This window comes from Tamandua tetradactyla, chromosome 21 (assembly GCF_023851605.1).
Source record: "Tamandua tetradactyla isolate mTamTet1 chromosome 21, mTamTet1.pri, whole genome shotgun sequence".
NCBI lineage: Eukaryota > Metazoa > Chordata > Mammalia > Pilosa > Myrmecophagidae > Tamandua > Tamandua tetradactyla.
Genome location: NC_135347.1, coordinates 54,436,630 through 54,458,174, shown reverse-complemented (window position 1 = coordinate 54,458,174; position 21,545 = coordinate 54,436,630). Strand labels below are relative to the sequence as shown.

General features: G+C 38.1%; 1 protein-coding gene across 6 annotated transcripts in view; it reads right to left on the bottom strand.

Moving 5' to 3' along the window:
* The window catches only part of WDR41 (WD repeat domain 41), a 297,758-nt gene that overhangs the window by 262,696 nt on the left and 13,517 nt on the right, over window positions 1-21,545 (bottom strand). For 4 of the 6 annotated variants that reach the window (XR_013167153.1, XR_013167155.1, XR_013167154.1 and 1 more), the window contains exons 1-2: window positions 16,608-17,040; window positions 15,406-15,519 (exon numbers count right to left, since the gene is read on the bottom strand). The exons of 1 other annotated variant lie outside the window; for it this stretch is intronic. Coding sequence is in view for 1 of the 5 variants with exons in the window: in XM_077139374.1 (XP_076995489.1) it covers window positions 15,406-15,519; window positions 16,608-16,739 (246 nt within the window). In the remaining 4 variants the exon portion in view is untranslated. Of the gene's footprint in view, window positions 1-15,405; window positions 15,520-16,607; window positions 17,041-21,545 lie in introns of those variants that run through there. One more of the 6 variants, XR_013167156.1, reaches the window with a different exon arrangement.

Sequence of the window (21,545 nt, the reverse complement as noted above, 5' to 3'; positions counted from 1 at the left end):
TGCTCCCTTTATCCAGTGTATAGACAAAAAGAAAGAAATAATAGGGGGATAAGGGGAATGGGATGTTTTGGGTATTCCTTTGCATTTTTATTTTTATTCTTATATATATTTTTTGGAGTAATGATAATGTTCAAAAATTGTGATGAATGTACAACTATATAACGATACCGTGAACCACTGATTATTGGTTGTACATTTTGGATCATTATATGGTATGTGATTATTTCTCAATAAAATCGCACCAATAAAAAAAAACAGCCTATTCCTGCCACCCCCAGAAAAACCATGACCTCAGGAGTGGGTCATGGGAGTAACCTGGTGAGATGTGGACCTTACTTAGTATCACAAGGCAAAGAAAGAAACCCTGAAACTCACAACCACAGCCAAATTAATGCCTGTCCCGTTCACTGCCTCAACCCTATTTCTAACACCATCCCCAAATATATCTACAGCTCCAACACTGTCCTCAACTCCAAGGCCACCTCTAGCCTCACCCTCAACTCTATCCCTAAGCCCATTTCTAACCCCAAAAGCCATGCCCACCTGCCTCTTTGATCCAATTCCCATCTGCAGTCTCAGTGTCAAATCCCCAATTCTTCACTCATCCCCATTCCTATCCTCAACCTCATTGCTATGCCCCAACCCTAACTCCCTCATTGCCAACTTTTTTATCCTCATTCCGTACCGCAGACCAACACAATTGTCATCTTAAACCCAGTCCTCAGCTCATTTCCAGCTTAAGACTAGGCACAACTCAATCTCTACCCCCAAACTTGTGTTTACCCCATCCCAACTGCACACGCTCTGTGACCCCATTCCACGAAGAATCCCATTGGCCCAACATATCTGAACCCTAGCAACTCCCCACCCATTTCCTGCTCCTCAGGGTAGGAAGCCCTGGTTGATACATAAATGTATTAATGACCCCAACTCTTGGGGGAGGAAAAAATATTGGTCTATCTTTTACTTTCAATGGATCTTTTACCCATTCATGATTTTGTAATACCCAGTATTAGTCATTTGGAAAATACTGACTCACTGAGTTATGCTTCTCTTCCAAATGTTGCCACCTTTTATTATGTAATATTAAAAAAAATACATTCTTTACTATCTTACCAATCTCATCAGGAAAATCTAAGTATCAGGATGATGTCTAGCTCACAGTTTTCCAAAATTCCTAATATTCATTTGAAAGCTAAAATTTTAGCATAATCAACAACAAATAATGCCAGGTACTTTCCTTGAACTTTCCTTGAAAAATCACTTTGTTCATTTCTGAGAAAATGATTTCCAAATACCTAACCCTAAATAATCATAGTTTGTCAAATGTTCTTCAGGTGAAAATAGTGTTCCATGAAAACAGCAGCTATGTCATCTCACAACTCAAACAAGCAAACAAGTATATTATAGTATGCAGCAAAAGTGTTTCAAGCATACCTCTCACTTCATCACCCAACATCTTAAAGAGATCTCAATAACTGTGATTAATAAAATTAATTTTTTAATGCTTCAAAGACCATCTTAAGTGAAACTGCCTTTTTTTAACTGTAAGAATACAGTAACTACTAGAGTTTGGTTCCACCATATTGATTTACTCTGAGATGTAAGCAGATTTATCCACCATTGTTTGTGTACCATCAAAACAAATGTCAACACAGTAAAAAATAAATTTAAAAAGGTGATTATTGCCCTGTGGAGAGACTAGTTTTGCATCTTTGTAAATCATTTCACATTTCTTACCGCCCTATGTACATTGGCTCTTTAAATTCTTTGAAGCAGTTCTAACTCACTAAATAATGAGTTAAATAAAAACTTGCTACACGTTAAAAAAAAAAAAAGGTAAACAGCATCTAAGTCTAATTATGAAAATGGTTTAAATCTCCTAGGAGTCCTAAAAGAGAAGCCCCAGAAATCTGCAGACTACCCTTTGAGAACACTGGCTCTAAAAAGTCTACAATTCTTGAAGCTGATGTATGTAACAAAGAAGTTTAGCCTACCTATAGGTATGCCTAACAGTCACGTACAGAGGATCTCTGCTCTTGCTCAGATGTGGCCTCATTCTCTCTCAACCCAACTCTTCAAATGAAATCATTGCCCTCACCCCTATGTGGGACATGACATCCAGGGGTGAATATCTCCCTGGCAGCGTGGGAGATGACTCCCAGGGATAAGCCTGGCTCTGGCACTGTGGGATCAACAATGCCATCCTGGGGGGGAAAAGAAATGCAACAATTAAGGTATCAGTGGCTGAGAGAGTTCAATAGAGTCGAGAGGCTGCTCTGGAGGTCACTCTTAGGCAAGTTTCAGTTATACATTGCTACCTATCATAGCAAAACCCCAACCAAAACCATTCCTGCCAATCCTAAAGAACACCTAGAGCACTACATAAGAGTCTACAAAGGTTCCATGTACTAGGCTAACTCTCCAGAAACCTACAACCTTCAGGTGGGTCCCTAGATCAGACGTGTCCTGAAACACAAAGGGGCCAGCCTCTCCAGAACATCAACTATTTCTATCCCCCTATTCCATATTATCGACAGCCCCTTCCAACATGAAAAAGTTAGAATGGGAATGGCCCAAATACCCCTAAAGAGTGGGAGAAAGTTGATGATGGGGGAGTTATACAGAGAAGGTAGGGTTTAACAAATATGTATGATTGCTGAATCTTATATTGACATTTCTTTTAATCCCCAGTGTCTAAGAACAGCTAGTAGTAAAAACTTAATGTTGTGGAATTGTAACCCAAACTCTGAAATCTGTTCTACAACTAATTTTTGCAATGTGCTTTGAAATGTATTGCTTTTTTGTATATGTTATTTTTCACAAAAAAGTCAATTGTGATTAAAAAATTTTTTTAATTGTTAAAAAAAATTTTTAAGAAGTCTACAATTTTGGGTGCATGTAGAGAGTAGCAGTGGTAGAAGCAAACTTTTTCTAAAAACAATCTAGGAAATGGAGGAAAAGGCACTTTTAATTATAATTTGAAATGGTTCATTCATTTGGCTTTCCTTATAGCTTGACTGATTTTAGTTACCTCAGTCTCTTTTCTACCTTGCTTCTAACCCTGATTTCAGTTTCATCTCAATGAGATCTCTGTTGTCATTTTATTAGAGTCATAACATTATCAGAACTTTCATGGCTCTGCCTACCCCAGCAAATGCCTGTGAGGACTTAAGCCCCTTCAATAATCTAAATTAAAAGAGGTGCCTCATGATTTCCTAAAATTATATACTTCTTTATGTGTTTTGTCTATACTTGAATGTAATTCCTTGAGGAAGTGGACTTGTTTTGCTCACTGCTTTATCTTCAATTTCTAGAACAGCATCTGGCTCATATAATAGGCACTGAACAAATATTTATTGACTGAATGAATGCATCTTTTTAACACTAGGAGTGAGCTCAGAATAATGTAACTCATCATTTTATAAATACATCCTGATGAGTGTTGCAATCTTCAAAATAATCGCCTAGGGAGACCACAATCATTTTTCACTGATGCTGTACCTATTGCTCAGGTTTTTTTTTTGAACACTAGATTAGGAAGTGCTTGGAAATGCATTAAACTTGGATTCATCTTTCCTTTGATTACTGTACCTCAAGTTGCTACTGCAGAATGCCTTCCTTGGAGCTTCTTATGGGGAACTCAACATAACCTTCATCAGAGTTTCTAACTTGCAGCCTGCCCTGCAGAACTCAGACTTGGCAATCCCGCGGTCATGAGCTAATTCCAATATAAATCTCCAAATATTTACAGTTCTGTATGTGTATGTGTGTGTATCTTGACAATTCTATTTCTCTGAAGAACCCTAATACATATTTAGGTAGATATGGAAGCTACAGATACATCTCATTGATTTTCCAAGTGGGGAAATAATTTATTTAATAAATCCTATATGACAAAATCTTCTAAAACATAGGATCCCAAAGTGGGAAGAGGGATGAAGGATAAGTAGGGTCTTTTGCACTTGTGATGAAAAGAATGGGAAACACTAATGTAAGAGAATGGCTTCAGCGGGGCTTCTTTCTTTACAGCTATTTTGATGGTGGAATGGAGAAGGCACAATTCAATAACGTGCACAACGGTTTCTAAGGGCACTATGCTTCATATCAAAGTTATAAACTGAGAGCATTTGGGGATGACTTCTACTTACTCAAAAAATAACTATTGACTGTGGTAAATGATGTACTCTAATTTAGACACATTCTTAAACTTAATCCACATTCCTGGGGTATGAATCCATTGTAAATAGGATCTCTTAAAGATGATTAAGGTGTGATTCAACTGAATTAAGATTGGCCCTTAATCCAGATTACTAGTGTTCTTATAAAGAGAAAGAAACAAGAAGCCAGAGTTAAAAAAAAAAAAGGCCACTCTGAGCATCTAGAAGTCACAGAAAATAGAAGAGCAAGGAGTAAAAAGAGGATATTGCCATGTGTTGGGAGAACCAAGAAACCCCAAGGATTGCCAGCAAGCCAGCACCAGAAGGCTACCTCTAGCCTCTGAAACAATGAGACAATAGATTCCCATTGTATAAACCAACCCATTGTGCAGTATTTGTCATAGCAGCCTAACAAATCAAGACAAGGGCCTACAATGGCACAGGGGGTGATACAGAAAAGAGCAAGATAAGTTCCTCAAGGAATTCAGAGTCTAGTGGTTATGCTCACTTACTGCTCAATAAAATTCTCTCATGGATCATGGCATTCTTCCTCACACCTCCAAATATAATTCAAGCTGTATCCAGTAGTCCTCTATGTGGCTTATTCCTAAACAATATTTAACATTTCTATGCGAGAATGTACCACTAACCTTCACAGGGTATCCGGCTTAACCATGTTAGCATTACCCAAAATACTCTCTTAAATTATCAAAAGGAAAATCTGAGGGTAAGAAGAAGACTCTTAAATAGGGTAAGAGCAATATCCATCAATGGATGAAACTTTTCAATAAAACTTGAAAGGGAACTGAACAAAAAGGGTAAGGCTATCACCACTTGAACCCACTGATCAATTTCAGCATCATTAAAAGTAAGAAAATGGAAGATGTAATAAATACTACAAAGAAAAGTTCCATAGGACTCATTAGATATGAGGCAGAAGGAGAGGGGAGAATAAGAACTAATGATTACCTCATATTTTAAGCCTGGTATAATGATTATGCTGACTGATACAGGGAAACCAAGAGGCAGAACCAATTTTCAATAGCTAGAAGCAGCTATAGTGTAGGGATAAGAACACCAGATAAGACAGATATTCTGCCAGCTATACCACTACATAGTTGCATAATCTTGAGCAAACACAACCTCCAAGACCCCATGTCCTTTTCTAAAAAGTTAGATCAAATTAGGATGATTTCTTATGAGTCTTTCAAATTTGATATTCCAAGGTAAATTTGGTTTAAACATGTATAAAGTGCCACAGAATACTAAGGGGAAAAATGTTCTCTACTGGTTCTATCAAAAGAAAACAATAGCTAACACAGAAGGCCCCTACTGACCAAAGATGGGATACTTTGAGCATCAAAAAGAATAACTGTAACTGATTAACATAAATTAATATGTAAATTCATCTGAATTCATAACCGCAACTAAAATACAAAATAAATACCTCCTCTCTGAACACCACTGGAAGTAACTAGGACACACATTACTCTGAAAATTGGCAACTAAAAGCCAAAAGTTAAGCATTTATTCTATCTTTTCTATACAAAATGTATTTTAGCATCACCAAATAACCTTAGTTGATGAAGGAAACATCTTTACCAAAGAATTACAGCTAATAAATGTGGAAGGAATGATAGAATTAGAAAATCACCACTTTGTAAGCCCAAGTAAAAAAAAATGATTCAGGCAATATTCATAAATAGATGAACCATTCAAATTAAAGTTTGAGACGGTACAATACAAGGACATTAGGCTGGCATCATTCAAATCCACTGGACCATCACTATCACTGAAAGTGGAACAAGTAAACATTGTGTGCTTCCAGATATGATGCGATATGGAGCACACAGGACCACCTATGAAATATTCATGTCAAAAAATGTTGGCCCTGTAAGGCACAGAATTATTAAGGAATTCATGCAGGACAACGAGTCAAAGCTTATTAGATTTGCTGAAGGTATAAAGCAGGGAGAAAGTAGGTGGGAGAGTGAAGGGAGAAACAAGTAGGAGCCTGAAAATGGCTCTCACACAGGGAGCCAGGAGGAAGAAAGAGAAAATGACTCTGGGTCTTTTGTTCCCAGAGCTGTGTTTTAAAGGTACAGTGAGGCCAGTAGGAGAGGGTGCCCACTAGATGGTGTGTTGTCTCTTGACTGGATGGGGGCCTGCTGACTTAGGGTACGATAAATTGCTGAGATACTGACACACTATTTTTCCTTTGATGAGCAGCTGCATGTATCAGGCAGGGTGAGACACTGGTAGGGGAGGGTGTTAACAGCAGAGATAGATTATGACCATATTTCTAGTTATCTGGGATGTCTCTGTAGTCTGGAGGCTACAATACCAGCCAGTATGGCAACTGGTTCATATCTGGATCCACGGACCTGCCAAGGATGCTGAGGAGGGGGCTGAAGAGGCTCTGCATCAAGAGTTCCTCTTGTTCTTAGAATACTTTTTCTGAGAACTAACAGGCCCCAAACCAACTAACCCTGCAGAGCAGCACTTTCTAATATGGTAGCACTAGCCACATGTCACTATATTTTTTTAACAGTTTAACAAGCTTAATGCCAGAGAGCCCTGGAAGTTCTTGGCCAGATGCTGGAGAGCCCTGGAAATTCTCAGCTGCATGCTGGATGCCACAAAGGCCCCAGAAATTCTTGGCTAGATGCTGGAGTGACCCTGGAATTATCTGCTGAATGCCAGAGAGCCCCATGAATTCTCAGAGAAATCAGACCTCGACCAGTGGCTGACATGGTGAAGGTTTGTGACTCAGCCACAGGAAAGAACTTGAGGTCTAGTCAGCATGTACAGCCAAAGAATCCAAAGACAAACCACCATGTACAGCTCAAAACCTTAATGTGCAGCGAAAGTACACACTTGAAGGAAGATAAGGACAGGCATTCTCCAAAGGAGGAGGAGCCCTCACATATCATTATTTAAGTATAAAGAGTAAACTTAAAAATTCAGTTTTTTAGTCCCAATAATCATGTTTCAAGTGTTTAAAAGCCACATGTAGACATTTCAAGTGCTCAATAACCATATTTCAAGTGCTTAAAAGACACATGCAGAAAGTTCTATTGGACACTGTTGCTCTGGAGCTAAATTTCATTAATAAGAAATATGGAGGGTGCAGGGGATAAAGAAGAAGAGGCAGAAATTATTCTTTCTGACTGCTGAAGTCCTCAGCTACACTTTAAGACCTCTGATTGTATGCGGCAACTCCCCTAATTGCCAAGTGCAATATCCTTTGTTGACTGCAGATGCAATCTACTGGCTATAGATGCTAATTCATCTACAAAAAGTTATCATAGTAACAATCAGGTCAGTGTCTGAGTCACCAAAAAACTGTACATCATAACCTAGTCAAGATAACACATGAAATTAACCAACACAATTACATAAGATACAACAAACAATTACATATGGACCTTGTTTGGACCTGATTCTAACTAACTCTTAAAAAGTCACCTTTTGGGGGTTTGAGGGTAGTTTAGTGGTAGAATTTCTGCCTGCCATGTGGGAGACCTGGGTTCAATTCCTGGCCTATACACTTCCCAAAAATAAACAAACAAGCAGAGAAGCAAACTAAAAACCAACCAAACAAAATAATTCAACAAATGGTGCTGCAATAAGGGGATACTCACGTGGAAGAATGAAATGTGATCCTGCCATACATCATACAAAGGGAAAAAAAAGTCACCTTTTGAGTCCCCTTGGGGAAATGGCGAAAAAGGGGGAAAATTCAACTTCCCCATTTGCAGAATTCCTGATATTCTCACAAACAGTGGGGACAACCAAATCAATAGACTGAGCCCTCAATCTTGGGATTTGTTCATATGAAACTTAACCCCGCAAAGGACAGGCTAAACCTACTTAAAATTAGGCCTAAGAATCACCCCCCAGAGAACTCTTTCGTTGCTCAGATGTGGCCTCTCTCACTCAGCCAACATGGCAAGCAAACTCATTGCCCTCCCCCTCTCTATGTGGGACATGACTCCCAGGGGTGTAACCTCCCTGGCAATGTGGGACAGAAATCCTAGAATGAGTTGGGACTCAGCATCAAGGGATTGAGAAAAACTTCTCGACCAAAATGGGAGAGAGAGAAATGAGACAAAATAAAGTGTCAGCGGCTGAGAGATTACAAACACAGTAGGGAGGTTATCCCCTGGAGGTTGTTCTTATGCATTATATAGACAGCTCCTTTTTAGTTTAAGATGTATTAGAGAGGCTAGAGGCAAGTGCCTGAAAATGCAGAGCTGTGTTCCAGTAGCCCTGTGTCTTGAAGATGACTGTATAATGATATACCTTTTGCAATGTGACCGTGTGATTGTGAAAACCTTGTGTCTGATGCTCCTTTTGTCTACGGTATGGACAGATGAGTAAAAAATATGGATTAAAAACAAATAAATAATAGGGGAAACAAATATTAAAATAAATTGAGTAGACTGAAATACTAGTGATCAATGAAAGGGATGGTAAGGTATATAGGAATAACAAAGGTTAAAATATATTGGGTAGATGGAAATACTAGTGGTCAGTGAGAGGGAAAGGTAAGGGTTATAGTATGCATGAGTTTTTTCTTTTTATTTCATTTTCTGGAGTGATGTAAATGTTCTAAGAAACAATCATGGTGATGAATATACAACTATATGATGATATTGTGAGCCACTGATTATATACCAAGTATGGAATGTTCATATGTTAAGAATGTTTGTGTTTGTATGTTGTTTTGTTTTATCAATAAAAATATATATTCTGATTCCAGTGGTTTCCTCTCTAAGCATCTGTAGAAAAAAGAAAAAAAAAAGAAAAAAAATAAAAAAAATAATAATAAAAATATATATATATTTTTAAAGTCACCTTTTGAGACAAAGAAATTTGGTTATGGGCTAGATGATACCAAAATCATTATTAATTTATTTGGGTATAAATGGCATATTTGTCTATATTTTCAGAGATATATATTAATTAATGCACATTGAAATGTGTATAAAGTCTGAGATTTGCTTTCAAATACCACAATACAGAGAAAAAGATTTTAAAAGAATGGATTAAGCAACTAGGACAAAATCTGGATAATTATTGAATCAAAACAATGACTATATGGGAGTTACTGAACTAATTTCTCTGTATTTATATATGTTTGAAATTTTGATAATTAAAATTAATGGTCACTTTAATATTCTTTCCCAGTCAATGCCACAAATTAAGTCAATGATGATTTTTTATGATTCCCCAATACTGCCAGCAACTAGAATACCAGGTTACCATTTTAAGTAAGTTTCAGTTTTTAAAATTATTTTAAATACCCATAGAAAGAACTAATTATATACCTTTATGTTACCATCAGAAACTTCAAAAATTTTATAAACACATTCTGTGTTTGGCTTTTAGGGTTTTGGGGGTTGGGGGAAGGAGGATTTATATGTTTCTTTTTTACTCGCTCAATTGAGTTTCTGTTCATTGCATACTTTATACTGCATAGGTCATGAAACAAATCCTTCAGCATGCTCAGTAACTAGCCTATGATAAATATGTCTGACACCAGTGCAATGTATTCAAGCCTTTCCAACAGCTTTTTTGTGTGCACATCTGCATACAGAGACCACGACCATGATGTGCATTACAATTAATGTAGCAGTACATCTGACCAGGTCCACAGGGTTTTGATGTGTAACTCGTTTTGAGATCTGCAGGGAACTGAGAATGCCCTGGGGAGAAAGTGAGGCTAATTTCAGATCAGGTACTGGACAAGCTGTAAGTGGTAAGACAGTTGTTTTCCTGAAATAGCTATGGCATTGCTGGAAGAAAATCTTAGTGTGTGTGTGATTACTCATGCAAACATGTTTGTTTCAAATCACTCTCCTCTGAACTTGTTACCATGCTAAATGACCATACTAAATGACCAAGTCACAACCCCAAACTTACATACAGATGCATTTCAACACTGCATATAAAGAACATCGTGGCAGAAAAGGTGCTTCAGGGTTTCAACCCCTACAGAATCCTTGAACACCAGTTAAGAACTGGGAGAAACACTTTATAAAAGCTCCAGAAAACAGTTTAAAGATTGCAAAAATAGGAAGAACCCCGAATCAAGAAAAAAGCCACTTAAAAGTGACTCCTTGGCTGACTGGGTGTCAAAGGGAGGAGAGTAACACTGATGTACATATTAGAAGCATGTATGCCTGACCCACTCCATCTGGAGGTAGCCTAAGGGACTCACCACCTCAGCACTTGCCCTTCATGTAGAAGGTAGCTCACTGATCTCTGCTACAGAATGCTCTGGGAGAGCAGTTAAGTTGTGATGCTTACAGCAAGGGACTGCTAGCTGCAAAACAGACAGTTCACTGCCCAGAACCATAAGGGAACCATTTCCTAGAGAAGATGGGGAGAGAAGACATTCCTATCCTATTCATTTAAAAGGTGGAATTCATAGGGTGATACCCACACCCAAGACAAGAGGTACGTGCAGAAAGGATCAGGGAGTCCCTTGTGCTTTGGCCTTGAGCTATCCTACAAACTCACTGTAAGGATAAGCCCTGAAGAAGGAGAATACTCATAATTTTCAGGTATTTTCTTTTTCTTTCTTTCTTTTTTTTTTTTTTTTTTTTGTTAGCTCCTAACATTCAAGAACAGCTCTTTCATGATACTAGCATGTCACTAGCTGGATGGAAGCTTATGGAATAGACACCTCAGAGTCTAAATTCCAGCAATAACATACTAAAATATAAAAATGTCCAGACTTCAACAGATTATAAAACATACAAAGAAACAAGGAGTTAAGGCCCAGGCAAAAGAAAAGACTTAAAGTATTACAAAACAGCAGTGGGGAGAATCAGAACCAGGACATTCCAGACAAAGACTTTTAAAACTGAAAAGAAAAAAAAAAAGGTCCTAAATATGCTCAAAGAGTTTATTAAAGGGGATAAAGAACTAAAGAAAATGAGGAAAATGACAGAAGAACACAAAGAAAATATCAATAGAGAGATGGAAATTATGAAAAGATACCAAACAGAGCTGAAGACTATAGTAACAGAAATGTAAAATTTCCTAGAAGGCTTCAACAGCAGATTGGAACTGGAAGAATGCAACAATGAACTTGAAATTACCCAGTCTCAGAAGCAGAAAGAATGAAGAAAAGTGAACAGAGCCTGAGGAACCCAGGACACCATCAAGTATATCAACACTGTGAAGTCCTAGAGGGAGAAGAAAGAGAGAAATGGGAATAGAGAATATTCAAAAAAAAACCAACGGCTGAAAAATTCTCAAATTTAATGAAAGACATGAATATACACATCCAAGACACTCAAAGAACTCCAAAGAAACCCACACTGCCATGTTATAATCAACCTATCAAACGCCAAAGATAAAAGAAGAATTCTGAAAGTCACAAGAAAGAACTAATGTTTCACATACAAGGGAGCCTCAGTAAGATTAAATATCAATTTCTCATTGGAAACCATGGAGGCAAGAAAGCAATGGGAAGACATCTAAAGTGCTGAAAGCAAAAAACCTGCCAACCAAGAATTCTGTATCCAGCAGAAATGTCTTTCAAAAAAACGAGAGAGGGATTAAAACATCCTAGATAAACAAAAGCTGAGTGAGTTCATCACCACTAGATGAGCGCTACAAAAAAATACTAAAGGGAGTTCTTCAGATTGAAAGGAAAGGACATTAGACAACTGACTGAAGCCAAATAATCTGGGTATCTGGAGACGTGGGGGTTTGATGGAGTTCTCTGTAAGGGGTCTGTATTATATTTTTACAACTGTTCCGTAAATTTGAAATTAAATAAATCAATTAACTGATCAGTTAAAAAACTTCTAAAAATAAACCTTATATAAAAAGACTTCTTTGGTTACCACAGACAAAGATAGAATCATTGAAGCAGATTCACATAGTGATATATAGCAAGCACAGAAATATTAGACCTGAACTGCAAATCCTCTCATCCTGTATTTACTCCTGGTAGTTGAGATCTTCTTCCACATACCCTTGCACCAATTAAAAAAAACAGTTTCCATTAACATCTGGATAGAAACCCCATGGCTAAGTACATTCCTACTTATATGCACTTCTTCAAAGGCTTTCAGAGGCATTCATTCACTGCTCCCTCACACTGCTCAATTCACAGCTAAAGCTCAGAGTGAAGCCCTGTGAAACTCTCGGCAAGAAGCAGATGCAACTTGATTCTGTATCTCTCCAACCTAGAATGCTAAAAGTCAAAACTTTTTGCAGTACTGTCCAATATGGTGCCACTAGCCACATATGGTTTTTTGAGCACTTAAAATGTGGCCACTGTGACTGATGAACTGAACTTTTAATTATATTTAACTTAAGTTTTAAAAGCTAGTGCTTCCAAAAAAGAAAAAGCTGGTGCTTCAATGTATATAGACTGTAGACAAATTAAAAATATACAGATACATTTTTGAAAGACCTATTAAAACTGTATGCTCTTGGCCATCGTTAAATAATCACTAACATCCTTCCAGAGACTTTTCTGTGTATGTTTTAAATAAGAGTTCTAAATTCAAAAATACAACCTGCTTTCTCAATTGACATACTATAAATCTTTCACAGTATCAATAGTCACAGTTGTGTAATTATAAAAGAACGATGATGATTCTTCTTTAAAAAAGAAAAGCTAATGCTAGAGGAACCATATTAGATGGCACAGCTCTAACTGAAAGACTTGATTGTGTTTTCACTCAGGAGACATGAACCAAACAAATGATTCTTCAGGATAATTCTCTCTTTATCCATTCATACAAGCACAGCCAAACAAGCATTAACATGTACATTAAATGTTTCTAGTGCTTAACTCTGTATGATGGGGCTACTGACTCAGAAAAAGCCATAAACTAATACTTTAGCTATTAAAAGTATACATATGAGGACATACAGCAATATGGGAAATGTACAAAAGCAGAATATCAAATATTATCTATGTTTGGTTACAAATATTAATAAATTAAATAGGCACACATATAAAAATTGGAAGGGATAACAGACGAATATAATCAGACAGAAACGGGATTGTAGGTGGATTTCTTTCATGCTGAGTTGCACTGTTTGTATATAAACAGTTTTAGAAAAACAGAATGAGGTTGCAGAGCAATGAGACCTAAAGGACTAAGCATAGGCCCAGTCTCATAAAACTTGAATGTCGGCAGCAGATGACCATGCTATATCAGCAGCACTCTATAAGGGCTTTATACCATCTTGAAAAGAATTCAAGTTATGTGTTATAGGCGGAAGGTATAATTGGAATTAAGAAATCCATGAAAAGAGGGTGTGTTAGTTTGCTAGCTGCCAAAATGTGATATACCAGCACTGGAAAAGCTTTTATAAAGGGGAATTTAATAAATTACAAGTTTACAGTTCAAAGGAAGTAAAAGCATCCAAATTAAGGCACCAAGAAGAGGTTACCTTCACTCCAGAAAGGTTCATGGGTCAAGAATACCTGTGAACTGGGAAGTCACCCGGCTGATATGTGCTGGTCCCCCACTCCTAGGCTCTGTTGCTTTCAGTTTATGCTCATTTAGGGGTTCTTCACTTTGCTTCTCTGGGCTGGCTTTCATCTCTTGGCTTCCCTTCGCTCTCTCCAGGTTCTGGCTTGCTTAACATCTCATGGCAATGTCTGCTGGGCTCCAAGCATCTCCAAACATTAATGTCTCTATTCTTCACATGTCTACATCTGTGTCAGCTCTGCTACGAAGTTTCTGTCAGTTCTGAGGCTGCTGTAGTTTCTATCATTTCTCTAGGCTCTGTCGTTTCTGAGGTTTCTCCAAATGTTTCCTCTTTTAAAGGACTCTGATAAACTAATCAAGTCCCACCTGGAATGGGTGGAGTCACATCTCCTTCTAATCAAAGGTTTATACCCACAATTGGGTATGTCACATCTCCATGGAGATAATCTAGTCAAAAGATTCCAACCTACATTCTCGAATCAGGATTAAGGGAAAAGGTTGCTCCCACAAGAATGGATCAGGCTTAAAACACAGCTTTTCTAGGGCACATAATCCTTTCAAACCAGCACAGAACAGGGGAAAGGAAAAGCTTGTAAATGAAAATAATGGAGCTAATGCAGGTCAATGTTAATAGTAGTATTCAGTTCCTGAAAAATGTAAGACTTTTCCAAAACTGTTAGCTGAGAGGCCAGAAAGGCCCAATATAGCTTTCCAGGTAAAACCCTTTCCTGAGATTAGCAGCAATTAAATTTCATTCACCTGGATAGTTTCAGCAATTAATAAGTGGTTCTCAAACTTTAAAATAAGATTTAAGACCTAAGCCCAGGGACAGAGAAATATTGATTAAAAATAATAACTTGCTTAAATATCTGGGATAGAAAAATGGGTACAGACACCCTGATGCTCCTTATGGATAAAATCGTTCTTCTGTTAAATTACTATCAGAAACAAGATTTTTGATACTTGAGAAACACTAGCATCCAGATCATAGCCCCTTATCTTTTCATAGATTTTAGGAAAGGTAGGAAAACAAAAAAGCTGTCTTCAAACATGTGCAGACCTGTTAGGTAATAAAAGATGCAGACTTGTTTTATAGGATATCAAAGGATAAAAGAGAGGTGAAAAAGTTTCTTTTTGATATGGAATATTCTCAAAGAAATGGGATCCCTTAGTAGGTGATGGACATCCTGTCTCTTGGCAATGCCTAAGGTAGGGCTAAATGAAGTTTACTCTATAATTTGTATGAACAATTTAATCAGAAACAATAAAATTAGATAACCAGTGACCCCTTTTCAATCTTGCTACTACATCTTCCCTAACTTCTAGTAGAATTTATAACTATTACAAAATAACACTCAAAAGTTCATTTGAAGGAATTTTATTTTACATATGACTGCCTCAGTGCGTCATGATAATTAGATAAGGAGTACCCATCCATAAGATTTTTACTTTTACACCACAAGTCATTTGATTACTCTCTTGCATTCCTGGTATCTAAAATCAAAGTCACTGTTGCATTTTCCCCTCACACTAACTCAATATCACATATTCAATAAATATTTTTACCATCTATTAAGTGTCAGATACCATGCACTCAGGCCAGGAAACAGCTAAGTTTCACCAACATCAACAGTTAAGATACCAAAGTCCTGGATCTGATTCTCCCCAAATTGAGGTTTCATTGTCTCATTTTATCCCCATGTCCCAGGACAGACTTTCCTGTATTTCACTCCATCAGGCCCCCATGTCTCACTTCCCATCACCCCAATTACCTGAGGAGTGCTTGGGCAACAAATCAAGCTGCTGTTTCTCTCCAGCCCCGACTCCAGCTCCAGGAGTTTCTGAGGAAGCAGAGATTTGGGGCAAGGAGGATGAGGAATGCCTGTCTGGGGGGAATAACAGGATTATCAAAGAGAAGGAAACTCAGACCAGGATACTACATAGTAAAAATGAACTCAGGAGTTTAGAGAAGCAGAGAAATAGGATAAGTAAGGAAAAGAGGTGGTGCGTTTGCAAGGTGCAGGATTGGTCATAGTACTGGACAGTCAGGAGACAGATAAATAGCTGAGGCGACCATGGAGCCCAGTTTACCTGAGAGAAGGAAAAAAAAAAAAGTGCCAGAAGGCTCTTCCATGTTCTTCACAGTGTGCTTAAGCAATCAATCCTCAAGGGAACCTGTAACATCTTGGTCACTGCAGAAAAGCTGACATTTGAAGATGAGACACACAGGGAGGGAGGAAACTACTACTGTTACTTTTTTTCTCTTTTTTTATGGTGAAATATGTCTGACAAACCAAAAACTATATATAATATATAGGTATAGTTTAAAAAATAATGAAACAACTCTGCTCCCACTTCCCAAATGAAGAAATTGTCCCCACTCCTTTTGCTCCAGCTCCTTGATGGTTCCCAAACAGCTAAAGTACATTTATCTGGAGGGCTAGTCTCAGGTGTGGGATAATTTCCTTAAACTGGAGAAGGTCCCTGTGTGAACATTCTACCCTCAATGTCACCCTTATTTGCCTTCTCATGCTTAAAAGTTCTTTAAAGAACTAAGTTGAAGATATTTTTTGTACACTAAAATTAAAGGGTTTAAGGGGGTGCAAGGATAGTTCAGCAGTAGAATTCTCGTCTGCCATGCGGGAGACCCAGGTTCAATTCCCAGTCCATGAACTTCCCAAAAAAACAAACAAACAAGCAAAACAAACAAAATCAACAAGCAAAAATTCAACAAACGGTGCTGCAATAATGGGATACTCACATGGAAAAAATAATGAAATGTGATCCTGCCACACAGCATACAAAAAAAAAAGTAAAGGGCTTTAAGATAAATGCTGAAAATAAATTCAATCAAAATATAACTGATATCAACTACTTTCCTGTTTTGATGGGGGAAAGGATTTGAAAACAGTCTATGATCCTGAAAATGTTGGGGAAGTGAAAAAAAGATCAAGTGTCCCGAAACTTGACATACTTCACCTGTCTTCCCTGGAGTTGACCTATTAGCCTTCATCCATATACAAAGAGAGGTTATGAGCAGAGATACTTCCTGGCCTATGTACATGCACTCAACCAGAGCAGCCACTAAACTGCTCATTCTTTTCATTCTCTCATGTGGTCATAAACACTTGGCATTGCCTTAGCAACTAAAAAAATATGCTGACACTGTCTCACTCTAGCTTCTAAGTAGGTGGAAAGTTGCCTTGCTAACTTCTACCCAATAAACTGGCATTATCTGAATTCAATGAATTCAACCCAAATTTACTGAATGCTTCCTACATGACGTAATGTCTAAGTTGTCTATTTTCTTTCCAGTACTTACTTTTCAGTCAAATCCTTGGGATAACCATACTTTACTGGTTTATACACAAGGCCCACGGCATAACTGTTTAAGGAATGGGATGAAGATTCCTTTGTACACTGTATTTGTCTATAAAAAGTTATACTCTTAGAGAAAAAGGAAAGTACAGAGAAAGAACTACAGGATATAAGGAAAACAATGAATGAACAATATGAGAGTCTAAGTAAACAGATAAATTTTTAAAAGGAATGAAACAGAAGTACTAGAGTGAAGACACAATAACTAAAATGAAAAATGCCCAGGAGGGTTCAAGAGCAGACTGGAGATGGAAGAAGAAAGAATCAATCAACATGAAGACAAGAAACTTGATATGAACAGAGGAGCCAAAAGAAAAAAAAAGTATTAAAAGTGAAAATAGCCTCTGACAGCTATGGGACACCATCAAGCATACCAATATATGCATTATGGGAGAACCGGATGGAGAAAAAAGAGAGAAAGGGGCAGAAGGAATAATCAAAGAAATAATAACTTCCCAAACATAGCAAAAGAAGTGAATAAGCACATCCAAGAAGCTCAAAGAACACCCAGTAGGACAAACCAGAAGAAAAATACACCCTGTCATATACTGATTACACTATCAAATGCAAAAGAAAAGGAGATGGTTCTGAAAGCTGCAAGAAAAAAGCAGTGTGGAGCAGTTCCTGGAAGATGGCGGCTTAGTAAGACGCGCGGATCTTAGTTTCTTCTCCAGGACACCTACTAGGGGAGTAGAAACGATACAGAAAGCGCCCAAAGCCACAACAGAGATAAAAAAGACAGCGTACCCCATCCTGGAACGGCTGGCTGGCTGAGAGAAGCAGCTCGGGTGAGATCGCCGAGGCGCGCGGGCCTTACCGGGCGGGGTGGCAAGCGGCCGGAGTTACTCCCTTCCCCCTTCCCGGGCCGGCTGGGAGAATTGCAGAGGCGGTCCCCTGAAACAAAGACGGCTGGCGCCCACACCACGCGCAACCCCCGGACCAACTGAGAGAATTGGATCGGAAACCCCCAGGCCGCGGAGAACGGTGACGGGTGGGGGAGGCCCCTTCCAAACCCGTGACTCCCGGGGAACGTGCACTCTCTCGGGCGGGCCGCTGCCGCTGGCGCCCTCCCGCCACGCTTGTTGCCCAGGGCCGACTAGGAAATTCAGACGGGCTCTTTCCCTGGCTGCGGCGACCAGCAACCCTCCCTGCGTTCGGACCGAGGGCCGGCTCAAGCCGCTTCGGCTAGCGAACCCCCAGGACGGCGAGAGTTTTCCAAAGTTTAAGGTCCCACAGCACCTTTTACTGGTGGGACCCGCAGACAAACGTGTGCCACGAGCGCCACCTACTGGGCAGGATAAGAAAAACAGAACCCAGAGATTTCACAGAAAAATATTACAACCTTGCTGGGTCCAACACCAAGAGAAATCTGAATAAATGCCCAGACGCCAGCAGCAGAAGATAACTGTCCACGCTCAAAAGATTGAGAATATGGCTCAGTCAAAGGAACAAACCAATAGCTCAAATGAGACACAAGAGCTGAGACAACTAATGCTGAATATACGAACAGAAATGGAAAACCTCTTCAAAAATGAAATCGATAAATTGAGGGAGGACATGAAGAGGACATGGGCTGAACATAAAGAAGAAATAGAAAAACTGAAAAAACAAATCGCAGAACTTATGGAAGTGAAGGATAAAGTAGCAAACATAGAAAAAATAATGGATAGCTACAATGATAGATTTAAAGAGACAGAAGATAGAATTAGTGATTTGGAGGATGGAACATCTGAATTCCAAAAAGAAACAGAAACTATAGGGAAAAGAATGGAAAAATTTGAACAGGGTATCAGGGAACTCAAGGACAATATGAACCGCACAAATATACGTGTTGTGGGTGTCCCAGAAGGAGAAGAGAAGGGAAAAGGAGGAGAAAAACTAATGGAAGAAATTTTCACTGAAAATTTCCCAACTCTTATGAAAGACCTAAAATTACAGATCCAAGAAGTGCAGCGCACCCCAAAGAGATTAGACCCAAATAGGCGTTCTCCAAGACACTTACTAGTTAGAATGTCAGAGGTCAAAGAGAAAGAGAAGATCTTGAAAGCAGCAAGAGAAAAACAATCCATTACATACAAGGGAAACCCAATAAGACTTTGTGTAGATTTCTCAGCAGAAACCATGGAAGCTAGAAGACAGTGGGATGATATATTTAAAATACTAAAAGAGAAAAACTGCCAACCAAGACTCCTATATCCAGCAAAATTATCCTTCAAAAATGAGGGAGAAATTAAAACATTCTCAGACAAAAAGTCACTGAAAGAATTTGTGACCAAGAGACCAGCTCTGCAAGAAATACTAAAGGGAGCACTAGAGTCAGATACAAAAAGACAGAAGAGAGAGATATGGAAAAGAGTGTAGAAAGAAGGAAAATCAGATATGATGTATATAATACAAAAGGCAAAATGTTAGAGGAAAATATTATCCAAACAGTAATAACACTGAATGTCAATGGATTGAATTCCCCAATCAAAAGACATAGATTGGCAGAATGGATTAAAAAACAGGATCCTTCTATATGCTGTCTACAGGAAACACATCTTAGACCCAAAGATAAACATAGGTTGAAAGTGAAAGGTTGGGAAAAGATATTTCATGCAAATAACAACCAGAAAAGAGCAGGAGTGGCTATACTAATATCCAACAAATTAGACTTCAAATGTAAGACAGTTAAAAGAGACAAAGAAGGACACTATATACTAATAAAAGGAACAATTAAACAAGAAGACATAACAATCATAAATATTTACACACCGAATCAGAATGCCCCAAAATACGTGAGGAATATACTGCAAACACTGAAAAGGGAAATAGACTCATATACCATAATAGTTGGAGACTTCAACTCACCACTCTCATCAAGGGACAGAACATCTAGACAGAGGATCAACAAAGAAATAGAGAATCTGAATATTACTATAAATGAACTAGACTTAATAGACATTTATAGGACATTACATCCCACAACAGCAGGATACACCTTTTTCTCAAGTGCTCATGGATCATTCTCAAAGATAGACCATATGCTGGGTCACAAAGCAAGTCTTAACAAATTTAAAAAGATTGAAATCTTACACAACACTTTCTCGGAACATAAAGGAATGATGTTGGAAATCAATAATAGGCAGAGTGCCAGAAAATTCACAAATACGTGGAGGCTCAACAACACACTCCTAAACAACGACTGGGTCAAAGAAGAAATTGCAAGAGAAATTAGTAAATACCTCGAGGCGAATGAAAATGAAAACACAACATATCAAAACTTATGGGACGCAGCAAAGGCAGTGCTAAGAGGGAAATTTATTGCTCTAAATGCCTGTATCAGAAAAGAAGAAAAGGCAAAAATTCAGGAATTAACTATCCATTTGGAAGAACTGGAGAAAGAACAGCAAGCTAACCCCAAAGCAAGCAAAAGGAAAGAAATAACAAAGATTAGAGCACAAATAAATGAAATTGAAAACATGAAAACAATAGAGAAAATCAATAAGGCCAGAAGTTGGTTCTATGAGAAAATCAATAAGATTGATGGGCCCTTAGCAAGATTGACAAAAAGAAGAAGAGAGAGGATGCAAATAAATAAGATCAGAAATGGAAGAGGAGACATAACTACTGACCCCACAGAAATAAAGGAGGTAATAACAGGATACTATGAACAACTTTACGCTATAAATACAACAATTTAGAGGAAATGGACGGGTTCCTGGAAAGACATGAACAACCAACTTTGACTCAAGAAGACATAGATGACCTCAACAAACCAATCACAAGTAAAGAAATTGAATTAGTCATTCAAAAGCTTCCTAAAAAGAAAAGTCCAGGACCAGATGGCTTCACATGTGAATTCTACCAAACGTTCCAGAAAGAATTAGTACCAATTCTCTTCAAACTCTTCAAAAAAATCGAAGCGGAGGGAAAACTACCTAATTCATTCTATGAAGCCAACATCACCCTCATACCAAAACCAGGCAAAGATATTACAAAAAAAGAAAACTACAGACCAATCTCTCTAATGAATACAGATGCAAAAATCCTCAATAAAATTCTAGCAAATCGTATCCAACAACACATTAAAAGAATTATACATCATGACCAAGTAGGATTCATCCCAGGTATGCAAGGATGGTTCAACATAAGAAAATCAATTAATGTAATACACCATATCAACAAATCAAAGCAGAAAAATCACATGATCATCTCAATTGATGCAGAGAAGGCATTCGACAAGATTCAACATCCTTTCCTGTTGAAAACACTTCAAAAGATAGGAATACAAGGGAACTTCCTTAAAATGATAGAGGGAATATATGAAAAACCCACAGCTAATATCATCCTCAATGGGGAAAAATTGAAAACTTTCCCCCTAAGATCAGGAACAAGACAAGGATGTCCACTATCACCACTATTATTCAACATTGTGTTGGAGGTTCTAGCCAGAGCAATTAGACAAGAAAAAGAAATACAAGGCATCAAAATTGGAAAGGAAGAAGTAAAACTATCACTGTTTGCAGACGATATGATACTATACGTCGAAAAC